At 39.6% G+C, this 24391-nt stretch overlaps 1 protein-coding gene across 2 annotated transcripts in view; it reads right to left on the reverse strand.

The window, feature by feature from the left end:
• Positions 1–762: 762 nt before the first annotated feature.
• Positions 763–24391, reverse strand: part of cops2 (COP9 signalosome subunit 2) — a 58974-nt gene continuing 35345 nt past the window's right edge. The window contains exons 1-13 of one of the 2 annotated variants that reach the window (XM_010732591.3): positions 8018–8204; positions 7519–7632; positions 7362–7439; positions 7158–7283; positions 6149–6238; positions 5962–6039; positions 5609–5783; positions 5335–5513; positions 5034–5086; positions 3418–3515; positions 3256–3338; positions 2605–2663; positions 763–960 (exon numbers count right to left, since the gene is read on the reverse strand). In XM_010732591.3, the coding sequence (XP_010730893.1) occupies positions 816–960; positions 2605–2663; positions 3256–3338; positions 3418–3515; positions 5034–5086; positions 5335–5513; positions 5609–5783; positions 5962–6039; positions 6149–6238; positions 7158–7283; positions 7362–7439; positions 7519–7632; positions 8018–8071 (1332 nt within the window). In that variant the 5' untranslated portion in view covers positions 8072–8204 and the 3' untranslated portion in view covers positions 763–815. Of the gene's footprint in view, positions 961–2604; positions 2664–3255; positions 3339–3417; positions 3516–5033; positions 5087–5334; positions 5514–5608; positions 5784–5961; positions 6040–6148; positions 6239–7157; positions 7284–7361; positions 7440–7518; positions 7633–8017; positions 8205–24391 lie in introns of those variants that run through there. The other variant, XM_027281165.1, reaches the window with a different exon arrangement.

Consider the following 24391-nt stretch of genomic DNA (forward strand, 5'->3'; position numbering starts at 1 on the left):
ATTTCTTAGCACGGTTTAATTTAGTTGCACAGGTTTAATTTCTTAGCAGAGGTTTAATTTATCTGCACAGGTTTAATTTCTTAGCACGGTTTCATTTTGCTGCACAGGTTTAATTTCTTAGAACAGGTTTAATTTCTTGGGACAGGTTTAATTTCTTAGCACGGTTTAATTTATATGCACAGGTTTAATTTCTTAGCACGGTTTAATTTATCTGCACAGGTTTAATTTCTTAGCACGGTTTAATTTATCTGCACAAGTTAAATTTCTTAGCACAGTTTAATTTCTTGGGACAAGTTTAATTTTTTAGCACAGTTTAATTTGGCTGTACAGGTTTAATTTCTTAGCACGGTTTAATTTAGCTGCACGGGTTTAATTTCTCAAGACCTGTTTAATTTCTCTTTCTCTTCTGCTACTGGATTCTTGAATTACTAGTCAAAGGCAGCTGAATCCTTATAGTGCTGAGGGAAATCTGTTTATTACCAACAGGCAACAGTATACATTAAAATACTGTGTACAAGTTTTCATACACATTTTTTTTATTCTTATTTAACAACTGAAGCATTTGTGTGTTTGCACATGGAAAGATCTGCCAATCAGGAACATGAAAAACAAAAATAAGTGTCAAGTGATTTCCTTCTCATCACCACAAAACAACACAGTTTGAACACGTTCTCAGGGGGTTCCTGAAATCTTCTGTGAAAGACTGTGCTGTGTATCTTGTCTCGGATGATATACTTGAAGCACAGTAGCATACTTTATGGATGTATTAAAACATGCCATTTTTCCTTTCCTCTTGATTTTTTTTTTACATGCCATCATGTGAGTTTGCTAACAATGGCTTGGTTGAGTGTGTTCAGCTGATTTGTCCATTTGTCTAAAGCTGTGTAGCGAGCCCCTCCTCTCTTCTGGTAGTCCAGTTCTAGTAGCTGGTTGACTTGGTCGATCCGGCCGTGGATTGTGCTGAGAAAAAAACACACAAAAAGACAGAGTAAGCAGAGTAGACACACACTGAAATAAAAATAAATAAAGCAACTCTGGGACGTCATAAGTTAGTACATTTACAATGGCGCTGTGTGCGTCTGAACAATTATGTGTTTTTAGTATTTTTAGGACTTTTTTCTTGTTTATTTTGACACCAACCTCCATCTGTTATGTGTGCAAACGTGGACTTGCAACTATGGAGATGAGAGAGTTGCCTTTATGATATATCAGGTGGCCCATTCAAAAAAAGCCACGGCTCTCTTGTTTACACTTAAGAAACGCCTGTTAGCACTAGGTAGCGTACTCTCTGGGGAAAGCTGAAGTGAGGAGAAGGAGACAGGGACGTAGATCTGGATATGAACACCAGGAGTGGAAAAGATGGTACAAACCATGCGTACTGTCTGTTACCAAGAGGAATGTAAGATATCTACTCAATAAGATGGAAGATAACCAGGCTACAGATGGAATATTGAGAATGTAGCATCATGTGCCCCATCACTCGTAACTCTGGATGGCTTTCAACTTTCAAGGAGAGCAAAGGACAGTGAGGGCAAACGACACACAGCAAAGGAAACGTCCGTGGACCACAGGCCAGATTCAAATTGGGTCGCTGCAGGAAGGACTTTCCTGCTCTACCAGTTGAGCCACCAGGGCGACCCTATTTATTTATTTATAAGCATTTTCATTATCCACCTTGTATAATGTAAGCTGCTATATCAAGTGAATTTCCCTGGTGCAGGATCAATACAGTTTCTTATAAAAGTCAGTCCACACACTTAATCAAGCTCTTATAGTTAATGCCAGTTCAATAGTTCCTAGAGTCTTCTTGTGTTTAAACTGTATCTAGGGATGCACCAATCCAATAATCAATTGGTATCGGCCCCGATATTGAAGAAAATTCTAAATCGGGTATCAGTGACAATGGGCCAACCCATATTGGCCGATCTATTCAGTTTAATTCTATGCTGTGCGCTGTGAGTAACGTCGTACGCAAGCAACACGCCGTGCGGAAGCCCACAGTTTTCAAAATAGAGTGAGTGAAAGGATCAGCTACCTGGAACTTTTTCACACCACCTCAGCCAAAAAACTCGACGGCTACATGCAATACCCACGCAGTAAATGTTCCGAGGGGGCGGTGGTAAAACTTTCAAGTTACAACACAACCAACTTAATCAAGCACCTATAGAAATTTTCATTGAACTGAGTAAACAAAATGTTTGTTACGGTAGTTCCGTGCTGGTTTTCTGTATCGGAACGGTATCAGCTGATACTAAACCTCAGATATCGGTATCAGAGGTGAAAAAAGCAGATCGGTGCATCCCTAACATTAAAAACAATAACAATTTAGACAAAACAATCTGGTGGTTTAAAAGCCGGCCAAGTCATTTGCGTCAGAAGAACCAGTAGAACCTGGGATGTGCAGCTGTAAATACCAACTCAGGGTTACAGTAGGACAATTATTAAGTACATGTACTGTCAATTCATACCGCATGACTCTCATGACTCAGCCAAAATGATGAATGAGGAACGAGGAACTGTTTATATGAGGAACTCTTTACAGGAAGGTGGCCGTTTTATTTTTTTCTTCGACTTCTTAGCAGACACGTGAAGGAGTAAACTTACTTATCCAAGATGCACTGCACCAGCAAACTCTCCACATCACACACGTCAATGTTCAGCTCCTGAAAAAAACAAAGAAAACACACTCGGCCTCACATACGCAAGAAAAACAAAGCATGTCAACTCGTGTGGCTTCACACTGTAGGTCCCAAATATTATGTTACATGTGACAGACCACAGACTGTGGATAAAATCTATCATGCAAGTGTTTAAACTAATAAGTAAATTCAGAGAATGGATTGAAAAAGCATGAACAAGCATAAGTATTAACGACTCCCGTGTGTACTGAGAGATGAACCGGAGATGTGAGAAGATGCTCAAATTATTAACAAATCATTTTGCACGCTGGCTGAATATATGTAATTTCTTATTTTATATATATATATGCTAATTAAGACATTGTTTACGACTAAACCCTGCAAAGCCAGACCAAGCTTCTATCTGAATGTAACCTAATACTGCTTTCATTGTTGATATGACGCATTAGCTTTCAATACAAATGACATAAATCAAAATAACTATGATTAATCCATTTAAAACAACTGACAAAAATATGACATATGACTCTCTAATAATAATAATCCAGAGGAACAAGAGCAGAGTGGAAAGTAGAGAGTTAACGTCACAGGATGCTTTTTGATCACGTGGACTTACCTTCGAAATGAAAGGGATGTGTATTCTCGTGTACGGTTTGATGAGTTTGATAAGTACTTGAGTTCTAATGTTCCTCAGGAGCTCTGCAACATAACATCACATGATCAGCTACACGCCAACACATTCATCACGGTGTGGACTGAAGTCACGTTCGCCACTCACCCTCTATGTGCTCTCTAATGAAGGGGTCGTCCATTATGTTACTGTGGTTTGTTTTCAAGATTTTCTCAAATTCAGTGATGTCATTGTTCTGGTAGGCGCTGGAAGGAAAAACAGTCGAGTGTTGTTATACTACATACATTGTGTCTCCGTGACCTCCACGAAAAATCTCATCCTCATAGCTGTCAAACAAATACCAAAAATATTAGTCTTTCTGTAAACACTATTCTTGTTGGTTTTGGGAGGGCGTTCGTTAGTTTCTTGTTTATGCAATATAGATTTTAAACACATGCATGGAACCTGAGCAATCTTAGACACTGCCTGTTATTTATATAAACACGAGGACAAAAGAGAGCAAACAAGGAAGCAGAAGACAACTAAAGGCTTAGAGAAGAAACCAGTCATGTTTCATATTTTATACAAATACTGTGAAATGTACACTAATGTTGACGGGGCGCTGCATGGATGATATAAAGACCAATTAATGTTGTTAATGTATAACTTTGTACTAAGAGGAAATGATATGACGCCATCCATTGAAAGCTATGAACATACTGCACACACCAATGAGAAGCTGAAATACTGACCAAAGGCCACACAGTAAAAGGCATCTGGGTTCAAGAGATAACTAAACATTCCAAACGTTTTTTACTGCTAACACTCTAGGTCCATTTTTATAGTTTTGCCCATCAACAATAACATTTTCTTCACCAATTTTCTTATATGAAAATGCAGGATGGATTCTGGATAGTTTATTATCGCAACTGGTTAATGTTTTACAGCTAAATTCCACCGGGCACAGATGTGATGTGTTCGAGGTGCGGCGTGGCTGCCAAAGCTAATAATTCTAGTCAGTGTTTCAAACACCACCAGAGCCGCCATGGTCCATTTCAGAAGCATCCCAGGGGTGGGCCGAGAATACGCAGTTGTTCTACTTCAGACAGACAAAATTAACATCCCGTGCAAACTTCTGATTGTAAAAACAGATGAAAAGGAAACAATTTATGCAGCACATTTAAATGTTTAAACTCACAATTAGAAGGACATAAACCAGGAACAATAACCAAATCTGAACATGTTAACAAAGTCTGATGGGCAAAATGCTCCTGATACACTCGTGGTGGGGTTTGAAGACGCGTGGAGAGTGGACCATAACGATGTAACGGTCACGACGTGACGGAGGCGGAGTTTCCCAGTTAAGGTCTGGTGACAATCACAGCTGATCACATCTCTCTAAACGACTCTTTAAAAAGTTCTTCTCTCCTCACAGTGACATGATGTTTAGGCATGGAGTAGGTGGCTTTATACATTCACAAATAAAGAGCCTGTAGTCGTAACAACGATATATAATTATATGATCTGACATCTAAGTGGATTATTTGAAACAGAAAGTAAACTGTCATTACCCAAATGACCTCTGCATTTACTTTTGTTCTTCCCACTGACAAATAGGTTAGACAATTGGGTCGACAGTTGTTGGGATAAAGATCTTAGAATAAAACTGGTGTGTGAAATGTTATAACAGACAACAGTACATTTACCTTTTCTGCAGCTTAAACAGATTGTTAAGGTAAACAAAGGAACAAAAAATGTTTATTAGCACATGAATGCATGCTTACCTTACTAAGTTTGTCATTGCTAGAATTTCTGGGTCATTTTTGTACGGTTTGGCCTTTGGGAAACAAAAATGTGAGAAGTTATGCCAGGCATGGAAACTTGTGTAAATGTCAACTGATTAAGCACAAAAAAAAATAACTCAAATACTTTCAGCAAATCATTCTGATAATAACAGTCTGTGCTTTATCAGAAAATCAACTGCAAACTGCAGAAACGTATGTGGCAACCACAAGTCTGTGGTTCTCTTATATTTCATATTCTTACATACAGTACATGTACACATAGTAAGAGTTAGTTTCATACCTCTTGAGAGTCAAAAGGATTTATTCCCGACTTCATCAGCATGTTGGCTAGGACCAGGTACTTCAGGCATGTCGTCCTTCTTGGGCTTCCGGACTCGTCATAGTTTTTAAAGGCCTCAAAGAAGTCTGTGTGAGCTTTCTCAAACTCACCCTCTCGTAAATGCATCTTCCCACCACACTCTGGTCAGGAGCAAACAAGCACGGGGCAGTCAGCAAACAGCCAAGACAATAGATAGTCTAAGAGTCACAATTAAGACAATGCTACACTATCATACCTCTGATAACGCCCATTATCAGTGGGTGAGGAATGGCAGATTTAATATGAAGTGACTGCTCATACAGGGCTTTCAATTTCTTGTTGTTTTTCTGTGCGGTGTACATCTGGATCTCCAGAGCATAGATCTCCAACAGCTGTGTGCCTTTCTTCAGGTCATCCTCCCCATCATCTGTCTGTAGATGTCACGAAAACAGAATTTCTTAGGTCATTATCTACAGAGATATAGACTAATACACAAATACAGCATATGCTTCAACTCAGGAATTATTTAGTCTCATGAGCTGACAACTAACAACCTGAGCAGCCAAACCAAGAAGATGTATTTCTCCATATACAGTCAAAAAAAGTTACCTGACATGACTGGTGAAGTTGCCTTAGGATCTTTTGCAGTTTCCCGTACTCTTCTCTCTCCAAGTACAGCTTCCCTAACTGCCGGTGAGGAATAAACAGAAAAAGACAACAAACTGCTTGTTATCACCTGTTCTGCAACAAAATCATGACGTAAGACCCGAGATCAGCGAAGACGCTTTGTATATACCTTTGTGTTAGTTTTAAACCACAGTCTGTCGTTCTTTGCGTCTTTCAAAGCCTCCAACGTGGTTTCATAGAACTCCTGTAGCAAGTCCATCTAGAAACACAAGAAATTAAAAAGACCTCTAAAAATCAGCACTAAAAAAAATATTACTCCGCCATCTCCACACTGTCCATCCTGAAAACATATAACATGTTAATAAATATGAGTAAGTACAATGGAAGTCAACTTTTAATAAAGTAATAAATGGATATTTTGGATTTTATGGAGCTGTTAGACCGCCTTGTTCATACAGGTGTGTACTTCGTCGCAGCACGTCGATCAAACAGTTTAGTGACGGCAGAGAAAATGTTTGGACTAAAGGTCAACTAATATGGACTGAAGCAGAATATTTTGTGAGATAAAAACATGGATGACATGATTACATCGACCTTTTTTCAATACATTTAGACTTTTGGACTTTTACAACGCTGTGGAGTTATTGGAAATGTTTGGATCACATCAGCTGAGCAGGGAGTTGCAAGTACAGTGCTAAAAATGGCCTAAAAATACATGTGAAGTTCACAGACTTGAATGTCTCAGATATCAGATTTCAGATATCTTGGTCACCACAAGACTCAACTAGCAAGGTAGTTTTTCTAGAGCCTTTACGGTACTAGAAATCTACTCTGTGGCTCGGACTACTTGCTGGACTAGTAAACTGGCGTGCTACTGATGTGATTATTAGTCATACCCCGTGTATCACCATGTAAACAGAGGTCAATACAGAAACGCTGAGTAAAAAGAAAAGTTTTGTTTCAAAGCAAATTGTCCCAAAATATGAAAATATTTTGATTATGTATTTTATGTAAGTTGATAAATGTTGTACAATCCAAAACGTTCACATATGGGTGTGCTTTATCGTCATTATTGGCACGACAAGGAGCTTGTAAGCATTGCTGTGCCAATAATGACGGTAAATCACACCCTCTCATGTAATGTTCCATTTGTACCTGTCAGCATTGTTTCTCCGTACCTGTTTGGAGGTAGAAATATAGTCCAGAATGGAGTTGATGGATTTCTCTGAGTAATTCCTGGTGACAGCACTTCTGATGTATGTGAGAAGCTGCTTGTACCTGTTCATCATTTCTGGAAAGTTGGTCTAAAAGGGGAAAGAAAATGCACGTCTTGAAAACTCATGTCTGGTGGAGCAGGTATGAATAAATAAATGATTGCATACCAGCTTGAAGTTGATTTTTATCATCTGTTTCAGTGCTTTGAATCCCCATTCTCCTTTCTCTCCTTCTAGCTCCAACACCTGAAAACACACACACACTTTTTAAATAAGTCAGATCGGTGCAGGAGCAGAGATGTTTTCAAACGGAGGACCACTCCACCTTCTGGAAACTGCTGAGAGCTGCTTTGGGATCATCCTCCTTCAAGGCTTTGGAGTTGTAGTACTGGTTCTCCAGGTCCACATTGGGCTCTGAATTACTGTCCTCTGAGTATTCCTGAGTTCAAAAACACATAAACATGAATTGGTTTAAAAATCATAAAATCCAGTTTGGACACAAAAAACAGAAACAGAAACTCTGAAGCCTGGAGCTAACGTCACGTTAGCTCAACGCCATGACTTGGCCAACTAGCCGGCTGCTCAGCTTTTCATGCCCTAACACAACCCTGACGTTAAGTCTGCTGTCCAGCATTGTTGTTTATTTATTTACTGATAATAATTTATTAACAGACCACCGTTAGCCAGCTAGGAGGCTGACACTACTCATCCGTATTAGCCGACGAGCTAACCAGACGAGCTAACGTTAGCCGTCACTTGTTAGCCGCTCAACGGTTAAAAACAAAACGCGCAAACGGGGAAATAATATTTATGCCGCAAGTCACCAGGTCGTAATCTTCTTCATCATCGCACATGAAATCGTCCTCCATGTCAGACATCTTGACGCTCTTCCTCGCTCGTATAACAGAGACAGACACTAGCCCGGCCTGTGCTGTGTTTTGGAGCGGCGGTGAGGTGAAGTGTGTCCGGGGGGAGGTTGGCGTGAAGCGGCAGCAGCTCGGCTCGGTCCATAGATGGGGCTGTTGGATCACCTCAGACACAACAAACACTGTTGTTTACCGTGTAAAACCTTCAAACAGGACCGGATTTTTTAAATATATATAAGTATATTAAGTGTGGTGGTCAAAAGTAACTGTACATTTACTCAAGCACTGCACTAAAGCACAGTTTACATGTGTATTTCCATTTGATGCTGCTTTATTCTGTATTTTATACTTCGATACGTTCATCTGACACCTACAGGGAGATTTCTAGATTCAGAATGCACATGCAAAAAAACATACAAACACAAGTCTGTAAAAATAGTATGCATTGTTGCAAATTAAACATGCATCTTTAATCAAAATCCATTAATAAAGCCAAAAAATATGATACTGACAGCTGATTTTGCTGCACAATAATAACTCTGCTTCTGATTACACATTGTACTAATAACATTTATTTTTTGTTAGTATTTTGTTTTGAGGCACTTTTACATGTGTATTTCCATTTGATGCTGCTTTATTCTGTATTTTGTACTCCGTTACATTCATCTGACACCTTCAGGGAGATTTCTAGATTCAGAATGCACATGCAAAAAAAACATACAAACATAAGTTTGTAAAAATAGTATGCATTGATGCAAATAAAACATGCATGTGTAATCAAAATCCAATAATAAAGCCAAAAATAAAGCCCAAAATATGATACTGACAGCAGATTTTGCTGCACAATAATAACTCTGTTTCTGATTACACATTGTACTAATAAAATTTATTTTTTGTTAGTATTTTGTTGCTTTATTGTTTGTTTTGTATCGATGTCATCTGTACCGAAGCACAGTTGTGAGGCACTTTTACATGTGTATTTCCATTTGATGCTGCTTTATTCTGTATTATTTTATACTTCGATACATTCATCTGACACCTTCAGGGAGATTTCTAGATTCAGAATGCACATGCAAAAAAACTGACAAACATACGTCTGTAAAAAATTGCATGCATTGTTGCAAATAAAACATGCAGGTGTAATCAAAGTCCAATAATAAAGCCAAAAAAATATGATACTGACAGCAGATTTTGCTGCACAATAATAACTCTGCTTCTGATTACACATTGTACTAATAACATTTATTTTTTGTTAGTATTTTGTTGCTTTATTGTTTGTTTTGTATCGATGTCATCTGTACCGAAGCACAGTTTTGAGGCACTTTTACATGTGTATTTCCATTTGATGCTGCTTTATTCTGTATTATTTTATACTTTGATACATTCATCTGACACCTTCAGGGAGATTTCTAGATTCAGAATGCACATGCAAAAAAACTGACAAACATACGTCTGTAAAAATTGCATGCATTGTTGCAAATAAAACATGCAGGTGTAATCAAAGTCCAATAATAAAGCCAAAAAAATATGATACTGACAGCAGATTTTGCTGCACAATAATAACTCTGCTTCTGATTACACATTGTACTAATAACGTTTATTTTTTGTTAGTATTTTGTTGCTTTATTGTTTGTTTTGTATCGATGTCATCTGTACCGAAGCACAGTTTTGAGGCACTTTTACATGTGTATTTCCATTTGATGCTGCTTTATTCTGTATTATTTTATACTTTGATACATTCATCTGACACCTACAGGGAGATTTCTAGATTCAGAATGCACATGCAAAAAAACTGACAAACATACGTCTGTAAAAATTGCATGCATTGTTGCAAATAAAACATGCATGTGTAATCAAAGTCCAATAATAAAGCCAAAAAAATATGATACTGACAGCTGATTTTGCTGCACAATAATAACTCTGCTTCTGATTACACATTGTACTAATAACGTTTATTTTTTGATAGTATTTTGTTGCTTTATTGTTTGTTTTGTATCGATATCATCCGTACCAAAGCACAGTTTTGAAGCACTTTACATGGGTTTCCATTTGATGCTGCTTTATTCTGTATTTTGTACTCCATTACATTCATCTGACACCCTTAGGGAGTTACCAGATGTCTAAATTCAGCATGAAAGAACATCTAAACTATGCAAACATGTTTATAAAATAGTATGCATTGTTGCAAATTAAACTACATTATGCATCTATGATCATGATCCAGTAGTAAATCCAATAATAATGATACTGACAGCAGCCTTTCTGCTCCACAATAAGAACTCTACTTTTAATTACACATTTTACTCATAATATTTATTCTTCTATTGTTTTTTGTTTGTTTTGTATTGATATCAACTGACACGTAAACTGTGGAGGATCACAAACTGTAACCAAGCAGAAGTAACCACACAGACACACACAAACACACACACACGTAATGTATCCCATAAGTTCACCAGGTTCATTTGAACCATTGGTGGTGTGAAAGGGGGGGGAAAAAAAGATTTTTTACTTATATCAAATATCCAGTGGTGAAGAAAGTTCTCCAAACGCATACTTAAGAAAATACATCTTTTAAGCTTGTAGCTTTTCAACATTTTATATATTGTTGGACTTTTTTGATCTATAACTAAGTGAAGTTTTGCATTAAAAATCTTAATCCAACTATCGAACTCATTCAACTGGTCGATATACCTGTTGGATAAATAGTACAGTATTCCCCTCTGAAATGTATAGTATAAAACAATGATCATAAATTTTTAAGGCAAAAGTATTTCAAATTATTTCCAAATATCCCATGAAATCCAGTTGTGCGTGTCAAATTTCAGTCATCCCATGTGAATCAGGTTCATGTCAAATGGATTTCATGTCTGTTCTTTTGGCTGCCACACAGAGAGACTACTGGCAGCATCATATCCGTCTCTGGCCCCTCTGCTTCATTCAGGGTCATTCCACATTGAACCCTGTAAAATAGATTTCATTACCAAAGAAATGACCGTCCTATTCCCGAAAATTTACGCAATCAGCTTGTGTGTCATCAAGTTATGTGTCATAAGTTTATTTAATTTTTTTTTAAATGATGATTGTGGGTGAAAAACTCAAGTTCATCATCCTACGCAGTCAGTTTGGCCATAATATTTACAAAATCCAGTCATGAATCACCAACACCAATACTAGAGGGAAGAATGTATTCACAGACTGAGTTATAACTTTAAGAGCATTAAGAGCCTCCAGAGTAATATTACTTGTGCGAGTATGTGTGTACAAATGTGTCACAGACGGTGAACTTTTTCTGTAGCCATATTACCTTTCACGTCAGAGTTATTGCATCTCTTACATAAAGCCGCGCTGCGGCTGTCTGCTGGTTTCACATATCAATCAAAATATTCCAATTGCTGTGTATCAATACCGAGGTGGTGCCGCAAAACACAGTGTGGAGACACGATACAGTACGTGCACATCCATTTGTTGCATGTGTGAGATGCACTATTCCAGCAGTGGTGTGTGTGTGTGTGTGTGTAGTCTGTCAGCATTTCATTAATTGCACTGGGTTTGCATCAACACAAAGACTTAATGAATGAGAAAGCGAGTTTCTACAGGAAAATCAACAACGCCAGGAGAGCTGTGGGTCTGAGACAAAAGACACATGGGTGCTAGTACACCCTGATTTGTCATCACAACGCCCACACAACCTCCTCAAATTATACACCATGAGGCTTCTTCACATACTTCAAATACAGTGTTATCGCCACAGACTGGCTGGTCAGCACAACCTCTAGAGAGTGCGTTTCCCAGCTATGGTGGGAAGATGCTGCTTAAGTACATGAAGGGCAAAGGAGGACCCTCCCAGCATGAGCTTAATACAACTCAATCTCAGGCACCAACTTAGTGCCAAAGACCTTTATTTATCTGACTGAGTCAGGGCGATGGTGTGATAAACACAAGTTCAACGTGTGTAACCTTGCCATGTAAATCTGCTAACCTTATTTAGAGATCCAAAAGTGTGGTATTATAAACATCTCTGTGCAGCCGTCGCTCCTTTCCGATAATCTTTGATGATTCATTTGATAAAAATAGTACCCTTGGCGTCAATGTATACACTGGGTTTTATAATCCGTTTAATTTTTGGTTGCCAAAAACTGTTTTATGCCGAACCTAATAACCTTAATAGAGTTCATATAATCTCATTTCTGACAGGTCCTTAAACATGAGACAAGAGTCTTTAATATATCTCCAGCATGGCATCTGGCAGCAAAAGCCTGTGTACCTCTCGCAGCAGGCTGCATGCTTGTATACTCTATACACAAATGGCTCTCACCACCTAAGTGCTCACACAAGGGTGCTAACCATTGTTGTACTGCTGCCAACTCCTTTGTAGATCATTACTCATACATGCACACAAACGCATGCAGTCACACATACTGTTTATTCAGTATATATATATATATATATTGTGTATATATATATGGTCTAATATACACACCTGCTTAATCATGTGGGCCTCTATAGGCACAAACTGTTAAATGTCCTGACAACTTGCACAGCTGCCAAACTTGTACAACTCACCCTGAGGTCATCACCGTAGCTGCTCTCACTTCTCAACTTGTGCAAGATGCGTGACAAGCCGGTTTGTTTTTTTCTCTTTCTATTTTTTATTTTTTTTGTTGCTGTTTTCATTTTTACAAGGTATGTAGAAGCGTGTCTCAATTTTATGCAACAACTTTCATCAACCGGGGCTGTTATTACAGATGAAATCCAACTTCCAAGAGCTGAAACAGCCACGGCAGGCCAAGTCCACACGAAAGCCTTTCTGCATCACACGCTAGCATATGTGGTATGTGTGTGGTATGTGCTTTGAGTGGGGTATGAAGGGTGCAGGAGGGGAGGGCAGGGGGGAATTTCAAACAAAACTAGGTGTGATGAATTCATCTGGGCCACTGCATTGTGGTTTGGGCTCAACCTGTCCATTTCAGCTCAGTTTGCATCCTGGTAAACCTAAGTGTAAAAACATCTGGGACTTGGGGGACTTGGACGGTGACAACAGTGACAACAAGACTCAAAATAAAAGTTTCTTATTGAGTTGAACTAATCCTTTAAGAATGATTCCGCAGTCAACATTCATTAAAGAAATACAACAAATGGGAAGTCAGACATATCTGTGGTCTCTGCTACTAAAATTCTTTAAACTTTTCGAATTGCAGAGCAATTCTCCCTACACAATTAGACAGTTCATGATTTAACTTGTTCGACTACATGGGAAGTGGAAAGAGTTGTTGTTTCATAACTGCAAACATGTTACAAAGTCCAACCAGCCAAAGCTTTCCCTGAACACCAGTGTATCCCACCCAAACTTGCTCATGTGACTTATCCCGCAGACAATGCTCTAAGATACCCTGTTTTTATTATTCTCTTTTGCACATGAAAACAAAAACAGATGCGGCACAAAAGCAAGTCCAGATTTTAGGTCAGGATGCAGAGTGTAGGCCAGGACGGGGGATGTGAAATACGCATTGTCTCTTTTGGTGCACTCATCCCTGTGAGTTTGCTTTAGAAACTGAGTATATTTAGATGCCCTTACATTTTCCAAATGCCAAGGCTGAGGCTCTGGGATTGGTGCTTTCCAACTTCACTTTCATGCAAAAGCAACAGGACCACATTCAGCACCAGTCTGACAGAAGATGAGTGACCCTTTAGATGGCTTCATTAACATGAGACAGTGTGAAATTCTGTGGCAGACGGGATGCTAGTTTATAGAGTCCGTTGTGATGAACTCACCTTCCGTTGTCACTGTGCTCACCTGTCAGAGTAAGCAGAGTGATTTATGCCCTTAGCTGACAGCCAAGCTCAGAGGAGCCACAGCTGTGAAAGTGCTTGTCAGAAGTGGAGTAATAAAACCTCCGGTTGCACATAACTCTGCTCCTGTTGAAAGGCTTGCATGTGTCTTTAGCTTCTTCATACTGTAAATATAGATCAAATACCATACCTATTTCTGGAAGCTCACAGCATGCCCCATATTGACGGGTTGTTATCCTTTCCGTGGTCTCTTTCTCCTCATGCAAATTTCAGCTTGTACTTTGATTTTCTGTCTGTAATTTGCCATTTCTTTCTGATTTCTGTCATGATTTTAACCTACAGTCTGACCTAAGTGTGACTCCCTGGAAAAGAAGATAACAACAGGCTATAATGCTGCAGGTGCAAAAACTTCTTGCAGTTTTTTTCCTGTATGATGAAGTTTTTGGAATGAAAACAACATGATTGATGTGTTACGTGCATTTCCCACGTGTATAGAGACTAATGGTTATTTATGGTATGTTTCCATATATTTGTGATTGTTTCTAGTTTGTCAATTTGAGCACAATCCCAATTAACTTGGCTCTCTGTAATGCACCATGTGTTGCATTTCAGTTTCACATTGTGGGATAAATACTGTAAATAAGACGACACAACACTATTACCAGCAGCACTATTGATATAACCAATGTTTCCCTACTGAATACTGAATATCGATACATGTTTGGATTAAGATCAGCGAGTAATTCCTTCTATGTGATCCACCACTTCATGTCCGTAAAACACAGTTGAGCTATTGCAGAAATCCCTAGACATAATATTTATCCTGGATTCAACCTGCGTTAGTTTTGCAATAGATGATGCAACCTTTTGTTTCTTGAACAAAATTGTACACAACTTTGTATGTTGCTAAATTGTCCTTGGGCCTTTCAAGCTGAAAACGATCAGAAAAAGCTGATTTTTGTTGCTTCTTGGAGCAGAACCACAGCTCACAATTCAGTAACATATATACATATACATATAGTGACTGAATGTTCGCTGTATATGTGGCAGAGAAGGCTCTTGAGACTAAAGTCTGAGCATCCCCAAGATCAAATAAAAGCTCCCACACTTATCCATTAGGATCTACTTTGTTTATTCCTCTTCTAGTGAGTCGCCCATATTGTGAGCTAAGACCAGTGGTCTATAACCAGGGAGGCATGTGAGATTTTCCACAGTCAGACACACATACTGTAGTAACTTTCCACTGCATGGAACCAGGGTCCTCACTGAGAGATTACTTTGATGTACCTTATCTGTCTCTAAGTGCCCTCAATGCTAAATGGCAACAAATTACAGTTCTAGGAAAGGCAGAGGGTATTTAAGTGGAAGAAAAACATCTTGATCACAGTGTCAATTGATGGCCATTCACTGGCTTTAGACCTTGTTTACATTTGAGGCATCAAGTGTCCATTTATATGTCTGTCTGACCGCCTGTTGGCACACACACGTGTTGGTCGGTGCATCAGTGTTTGGATTTAAGTTGTGTCTGGTCCTGTTGCACAATCTCCCCAGAGACGGATGATCCACAGTGACCTTCCATTTCCCACACTTGATGAAATCTCTTCTCGTACAAGGAGCTGCCGCAGAGGTCACACACACACACACACACACACGCACACACATATACTGTGTGTGTTTGCACTCTGCTGCTGCAAGTGAAGTAACAACAACAAGTGAGTGAACCAACTCACAGAAATAAGTCCAGTCATCGCAGATCACCATAAATCAAACGATCAAACATCTTTTTCAAACTACATCTGTGTTCCCTGTGCCCGCAATGCATGCATAAACTACCACAGATGACAGTGCGGTTAACATGCTTCAGGCATTTGAATGAAGGAGGGAAATAAGAGGGACAAATAGCAGTTAAGCGATCAGCATTTTCTTCTTTTGTGGTTCCCTTTGAGTCATGTCCTGCTGAACCTGAGATAAAAGCCTAGATGTGTGGCACAAGTTGGAGCAGGAGCTTTAGGATACCAGGGCCAGCAGTGCATTGGATGACACTTTGCGTGCAGATGTTTTTATGAACTGAAACTCGGTTGCCACAATATATTTATGAGCATAAGATTTGTGCTAAGTATTATAAAACAAATGTTATTGCACATATCACAATCTATTACTGATTTAGACGAGGCATATGGCTCAGGTTTAGCCATGACCAGAGTAAAGGCTGGCTGACTGCCAATGCTTCTATGTGATTGTAGACTCTGATGCTTGTAAAGGGGAAACAGGCAAAACACTTTCCCCCTGGAGTAAACTCATGGGCTTAATGCATAACATACAACACAATACAGTAAATCTATATCATTCACAGTGTTGTCTACATGTAAACTGTCTGTGTTATGTTGAAGTCTGCTGACCACATATTTACACAGAAGCAATAGGCTATAGTGCAGTGTGTGTACGTTCTCAAAATACCATGGTAATGAATAGGACCAAACCTGAGGTTTCAGCTCTGAGAAAAATAAATATATCGTGTTTTGTGTGATTGCACTTTTTTTTTTTTTTTGGCCTGTCATGACCCCGCAGAAAGAGAGGTCAGGAACCTCAGTGGAGTAACCTACTATAGAAATCCAGAGCTTTACAATCTGTAAAGAGTTAGAAGGCGGCGGAGGAGAGGGTTTACAAATGGTTGTGGGCACATTTCCCACAACGGCGGGAATTCCATCCCGCTGCACCAATCTGGAGATGTTTACCTACAAAATGTGGAAGCATGATGCAGTGTCTATGTGTCAGTATCAGCGTGTGTGTGCGTGTGGTCAAAGGAGACCCTCGGCTCTCGTGACTAAGGCTGGGGATAGAAGCAGGGGGGTGGGGAAGATACTATCAGGCCCTGATTTCTGTGGTTATGATGACATCCAGATAATAGCAGACATACACACACAATAGATACACATGCACAAGAATCTCTTCTGCACTGAGCCTGCCACCACTGGCATCTCTCTCTCTCTCTCTCTCTCACACACACACACACACACACACACACACACACACACACACACACACACACACATGCGCACACACACAGAAACACAGACACACACACCAGAGCCTGAAAATTACAGCTTAGCATGCAAGCATTGAGCAGATGGGTTGCCTAATGACTGTTGTGTACAGTGCAGAGGGTGTGTGCAGCTTTCCCATTACACGTCCCCCTTACAACTGACTAGACCCCAAAGCACAGGTCTGGCTTTCATTTACTTTATGTCTTAACTGGCACTAGCATGACATATGCAAGTTGCAGGTGGTCAGACTATGAAAAAAAAGAAAAGAAAAAAAAAAAGAGGATGAAAACATATTGGAGGCTGCTCTGCACTTGCTTTTTTGGGGGGGAATTAGAGAATCATCACTTGTCAAATGTACTGTGAAGTTACGGCGTTTAATCCCTTGATTGGGTTACATCATTTGCTCAGTTCCTTCCCCTTTTATACCTGTTTGTTCTCTAATGCAGCACAACATGATGAAAGTCTATTATTGTCAAAGTGTCTATAAACAAGAATCCTTTTAGAAGAAGAGGCTTTAAATGAAATCAGTGTGCTAGCGTGAGAGCCGGAGGTAAACTGCTGAGGATCTGTCGTGATTGCTGTCAAGAGATAATTACTTTAAGATGATCTCATTTAATGATCTAATATTTTAAAAGATATCGCCCCACTCTCTCTATCATTAATGGGGGATAATTTGCCTTTTAAAAATCAGCTCGTCAACTCATTTCCTCCTCCTTGGAGAATACTTGGACAATATCCTTGCCTATCAGAGGATTTCAGAAGGATTCCAACTAAAATTAGAAACAGTCAGAAATAATCAATTATTAAAGCTAACAAAAAGAGACAAGACTAATTTGACCAGCGTTGAACTGTATGATTTACTCTTTGATCAGCATACCAGTCTGATGCTGTATTCTATATTTTTGCACAAATTACTCTGCCATGTTTACATCTGCGCAGAAACGTCCTGTATTTCAACTCCATTTTGACGTTTTAAACAAAATTCCCTGTGGTACTGGAATATTGTACATGTATTGTATCTTTTACTTTAATTATGCCCAAATGGCCATTAGCTAATTATGCAATTTGGTATAATGTATCACGCTTGTTTGTAGATGTTTGTTTTGTTAAAACACCCGTAATACAAGCAAGCGAGTTCATGTGGTCGGTGCCATGTCCACAAACAAATATGTTTCTCAGAAATATGCCGTCAGCCAACATAAAAAAGGTCAGTTAGCTGTTTTAGTTATTATTTGGGGTTTTTCAACAGCATGTTTTTGTTTTCCATGTGCAATTTTCCTCTTTGGTCTTTCATTTACATCACATTATTTTTTTGTTTGTTTTTCTTGTTTCAATTTGCGGTTCAAATTGCTGTTTATTTAAATTTGTATCGCTATTTTATGTGGGTAGACTAGCAACCACTCGGTGGAAGCTAATGGGGATCCAAATAAAGAGAAAGGCTAACGAAAGATATGCGTGAGGGTTGAGTTTATATACTCCGATGTGAGTCATTCCCTCAACCTAATCTACTTTTCTTTCTTATTCACCATTGCGCCTTTTTTTTCCCAGCTGGGGTCTTGTAGAAACAGGTACAAGATGTCAGACGTGCGTATATAATGTGAAGCTGTAATACTTTCTTAAGCCATTAATTCAAAAAAGGAAGTGTAGCCATCAGTTTTGCTCCCTCACATTCTTCATTTTCACTAATTTAAACTAAGTAACTATTTAAGATTAATAGGTAAAGAAACATCTAAAAACAAAGGTAGAGCTCTCCAGCAGAGGGATCTGCTGTTTGACAAGGTCACAATGACACCATTAGATCTGTTTCCCAGAAACAGTCATGCACAGATAAACACTTCTATGAAGCCAAACAAACTACAACACACATTAAAGAAGCACACAACAGTCCCTTTACACACACATATCTTTATTGCTTGTTCCTTTTAAGAGGCATCAGTCAGCAGCTCGCTCAGAGCCATATGAGAGAGCAATTGATGCTGTCTTCATGTGCGTGACCTCTCTTTATGTATGTTCAGTGGATGCGTGTGGAGAAGACAATGGGGAGGAAAAGCCTGTCTGCAGGCCTGTCTAAGCCTAATCTTCTGTTGCATGCAAAAGGTGGTGTGTCAGACAACCATGAAGGTAACTTCAGATGGACAAATGGCCGCTCTGAATTACATCATTTTGTGAGGATGCTTTTGTTTCTGTGAAACCAAACACATCCACATGAATGGCACGGCGAGTTGGCTGTAATTGAGATGTCTATGCAGGAAGGCGTGTTGAACTTCTGTTAGTCTCAATTTCTCCCCCTCTCGCACGATATCTCATCCATGATACCTCCCTTTCCAACTCTCCTCTCTGCTCCCCCCCTGCTTCAATCTTCATCCTCACCACTCTGTCTCTCTGTCAGGCACAGTGCCGTGATATCCTATACAGTCTGCACTTTTGACCAACGGTCCTGGATAATGGTTTTCAGATTCTTCAAGGTGGCCTGAATCTGTGCCAGAGCTGAAAATGGAAAGCAAACACGAGTCCACCACCCTCTGTTCCTACTTAACTCCAATGTAAGCTGATTATTCAGGTTCTCAGAAAATTCTGTCATGCTTTTTCATGTGAGACTCCCATCCCTTAATGGCCACGCCGACAGAGCGTGAGTTTGTTTTTATTACTGGCTGTCTTTATGTAGTACAGTCAAATATGGAGGAATCAATCATTAGTTTTAGATATTTCCTGAAACGTGTTAACAAACATCTATGTGAAACCTCTACATGTCTGCATGGTGGAGTTAGCTACAGGTTGCCTGTGGATCACTAAAGGCGGTTTATATAATCTCACATTATTCAGGGCGCTTTAACGAGGTCTCCTCACGTCCCACAAGGCCTTGGTGTGTGGTTCCTCCTGACCACAGAGCTATGTTTATTCTACCAGCCTCCTTTTTTTTTATAGTCGTACAATTGTTGTGGTTGTAGCGCAGCCCAAGAGTTGCCAAGCGATCCATGATTCCATCACGGTGTTACTACTGGACAATTGGAAAAGTGAAATTAAATATTGTAATGCCTTGGTGATATCTTTCATTGCTTTGGAATTTGCTTTGTAAACAGTCAATGAGTCAATCAGATCAATGTCACATTATCCCTGTGAGGTCCTGGTGGACATGCAATCACCAGACAGCTGCTGGGGCTATTTTCTATGAATTTGTATGAATTCATGCCAAAGTGTGGATGTCTGGCAAAGCCTCAGATCTCAGGCTCCTTGATGACTCAACCGGGGTTCATGTCAAACATCAAAAAAGCAAAAAACAAACCAAAATAAATAAATAAATAAATAAATGAATGAATAAACATACAGCAGGAAAATTACAAAACACTTTTTGTTCCATTCAGTTTCAGTACAAAGATTTTTAGCCACTGACTGTGGTGTGAGTCCATTTAGTTTTTGCTAACGACTGTATCAGTACTCCAATATGGACACAGCAATTACATCACCGTTCAAACACTGTGAAGTTATAGCACAGTTTCTGACAGTCTTCAGTTCAGTCTTGGATTCCCAGTGAGATCAGTCTACTGCTCGTTCTGTTTTACTCAGTTCAGGCCTATAAAAGCACAGTTGGTTGCGGTTGATAGCTCAGCGAACACCTACCTATGCAAGAAGATTACATCATGACTGTTTTGTAGTTGTTGTTATAATTATTCAGCCATTTTATGCCCCTATTACATACCTTAGACAGAAAAGGAGATGCGGGGAGACAGAGTTGGCACCACTGATAGTATAAAGAATGCATGAGGTCACAAAGAGGTTTCTGAAGAGCCATTTTGAAGCTCAAAATCGGTGGTACCGCGATGTTGGTAGTCCTGCCTCTTCCGCCTCCTGGGTAATCTAAAAATCAGTACAGACGTGGATCATCGGCAGACCTGAGGCGGGCAGAATGATGCCTGGGTAACTGCACCCACCTGTCAGTTGAAGCAGCCACACTGTTAATTATGCATAACTTTAAGCCTTAATATAATTTGAACATGTGAGTTAAAAAAAAAAAATCAGACTCAGGACAGTTGTCTAAACCACAAAATTAGTTATAGAGAGCAAAACAGTTTTTTGTACCAGGCTGTAAACATGTTTATTTCTGCTGTGAAGTTGGACATTTTCACATGGGGGCTTATGAAGACTGACTTGTTCTGTAGCCAGCCTCAAGTGGACGTTTGAGGAACTGCAGTTTCTGGCACTTTTACATAGCTGCTGCTCGATTGGCATGCAACAAAGATCCCCAGTCGGATGCAGACCAGTTACATTGCGGTTCATGACCTTTCAATAAACTTATATGTAGGAATTGACACATTTTATATTATGGCCGAGCTGACAATGACACTTTGGTCACCAGTGAGAGGAACTCCAATGCTAAAGGCTACTGATTCAGTCAGGTGGTCAAGGTGTGATGGTTCAAGTAGGTTCACTTCAGCTTGGGGATTTAAGATACAGATTTGCTGTTGTAATGAGAAAAAAAATATAAAAAATATTGCCTGTTCAAATCTCCCAAAGTTCTTATGACCTTCAGCTACTCGTGACTGATTTGATTTGATTTGATTGTTGTCCTCTTCAAAGTGAGTTTACATATCCTGCTGATGCACATCCTAATAACCCTTTGCCACACTAGCATATGTGCGTTCATATGCATAATTCAAATAGGCCCTGACAGACCGCTGTGCCCACTGTTAATACAAACCACAACTGCAAGATCACCTCCGGGGAAGACCACCATATGGCAACCCACACTGTCTGTTTCAAGAACACGCAAAGCATCACAGTGAGCTGGATTCAAAACGACAGCCTTCCTCAACCTCTGCAGGTTTTTACAACATCACTGTAGTCCTCTAATGGCCCCAGAGCTATACTAGTCTGTGCTACAGATGAGTGGTGTGACCACAGAAAAGTCACACAGCAGAGATTATATTGATGAGCTCTGAAACTGATTCATGCACGCATTCCTTGTTACAAGATCACACAGACTATAAAGTGGGGAGTATTTAATGTGAACTAGTGTGTCCAATTGCTGAGTAAGGCCAGCAGTAGGCTGTAGAAAGAGAATATAACTGTCTAGCTTGCACGAATTGTGTAATTTTAAAGGTCGGAGAGAGCCAGAATTTTAGAGCACCCGAGAGGTGATAATTTCTTACCAGCAATCCACGATGTATAGCAGAAAAATCTTGAGTCAATTACAACATATAGTCTATTAAAATCTTTGAAAATGTGATATAAAATATTTACAATTTTGTGTATCTTTGAGTACGCAATCAACATGTGTTTCTGTGTATGCATAAAATTACACCATTTAATGGCCCCCCACTCATCTAACCACACGCACCTTGCTACACTTCACCCAACCCCAGCTGTATAGGTGTGAGGTGTGTGTCCTAGTGTGACGGGAGCATGGTGACGAGGCCAGTAAATCTGCGCCAAGGGGTGGTCTCTGAGCCTGCCCCAGCCTTGGCAGGACCGCTGGGCCCAAATTGAAAGCAGACGTGTTTGGAGTTCATTCTCTGAGTTACTACTGTTCAATTGTGATTTACAAGAGTGTGTGAGATATGGAAATCTCTCACGCAACTCAAGATATGGGCTGAGTGAAAGCACATTGTGAAACAGGCCCCTCCGCCCTGTGGGAAGGACTAATCTGTAAACTCATGCTATCCCTCCATTTGGCCAGCACTGTTTATTCAATGTTTTCATCCTTTCAGCATGTCATCTCATCAAATAGAGGAATGATATCCTCTGGCTAATGGAAAAAGCATGCCAGAAAAGACAGGCAATTCAGGCCCAGGGGTGGGGTGTGGGGGTCAATGAGACAAGAAGGCTAACCAGTGTTATCCTCCTCTATGGACAACTACACGCAAAAAATTGTAGATTATCTTATTATAAACCAAAAAACGGATTGATAAGTAAATGTCAGAGTTTTCTGCTGACTTATTACGCCCCCTGCACTCCTGGTGAAATAAATGACTAGGGTTCAGTGTTTACTACAACTTGCACAACAGGTAAGCCTTAATCTACACTTTATTTAACAGTTGTGAAATTAAAATGGATAATTTATATAAATCACTAAACACTGTAGAAACACTGAGCAGTTCAGTCACTTTTCTCTGTTTATTTTCCAAAATTACTTCAAAGTTCTAGTGACTAATGCTATAAAATCAACACATTCATCATCATATTCCTATTTGTGTCCCAAACACAAAGTCTGACACCAACTATGGCCTGAGACTAGCTTCACACGGAGATATTGCTGGCACATTTTCCAAGTTTTTGCAACAGCTAACTCAAACAAAAAACATATCTTTACCAAGCAGCAACCTCTGTGGCTGTGAAGTGAAGTCAACATGGAAGTGTCAAAAACTGTAATTCCTCAAACGTACACTTGAGGCTTGACACAGAACAAGTCAATCCCATAAGCCCCCATCTTAAAATGTCCAACTTCACAGCAGAAATAAACAGTCTGGTACAAAAAACTGTTTTGGTCTCTATAGCTAATTTCCCTGTTCGTGATTAGCAGTGTTACTGCTTTGATTGACAGAAGAGTGGCCTGTTTGAGAACCCAGGCTTCATTCGGCCTGCCGATGATTCCGTCTTTGCCGATTTTTAGATTAGCCGGGAGGCAGAAGAAGCAGAACTACCAACATGGTGGAGGCCAGAGCCACCATCTTCTGAGCCTCAAAACGGCTCTTTAGAAGCCTGTTGTTGGTGTCACGGATACACGGTCCACTCTTTATACTGTCACTAGTTTTAACATAAAATCAGTGTCATCATTCAGAACTGTCTAAATCGCTGCAAAGGTTCAGCTCTCATCATAGTTCTATTAGATTTATGTTTGGATTTCCTATCAGTGTTGTTCTTAATGTTATTTTTAATCCTGGCTGTTTACATTGGTCAAATCAAATTTGTTTCAGAAAAAAAACAAACCCCTTAGATCATCAAGGAACATTCAGGGAATGTAATCTAACCTTAAAATGGTGTTTTTGCATCGCTCATCCTGGATGACTCATCTTTCATCTGGGGTTGTCAGGAAATTGATAATTGCCTCACGATGTTGGTAATTTTAGAAGTAACTCTGAATGGCTTTATTGTTACCAGAGGTGCCCTGAGTTGAGCTTTCCACATGTCTGACGACAGCTCCGTACGTTGACAAGCACACCTTCACCTTTTGATTCTTGCAGATTCATTGATCAAAGAAACCTGAAATAGCCGATGCAGATGGTGAATAACCTGGAACAATAGGTTGTCTCATATTTGTGTGCCTACAGAAAATCTTTAAAGAAAACAGATAATAATCGTCTTAAATTCTAAACCGCTATTGATCATCGTAATGTCGTGAAAACTACTAGAGCGGTGGCCTGGATTGTAGTAAATTAAATCACCATGGAGCTTGAATATAATAATAGAAGACATTTGTCTATTTTGGCTGGAATGGTTGGGGGAAAATCCTGGCACGCTTTACTTTGGACAAGACTTTCAAAATCATAATTGAGTGGAT

This window comes from Larimichthys crocea, chromosome VIII, assembly GCF_000972845.2.
Source record: "Larimichthys crocea isolate SSNF chromosome VIII, L_crocea_2.0, whole genome shotgun sequence".
Classification (NCBI taxonomy): domain Eukaryota; kingdom Metazoa; phylum Chordata; class Actinopteri; family Sciaenidae; genus Larimichthys; species Larimichthys crocea.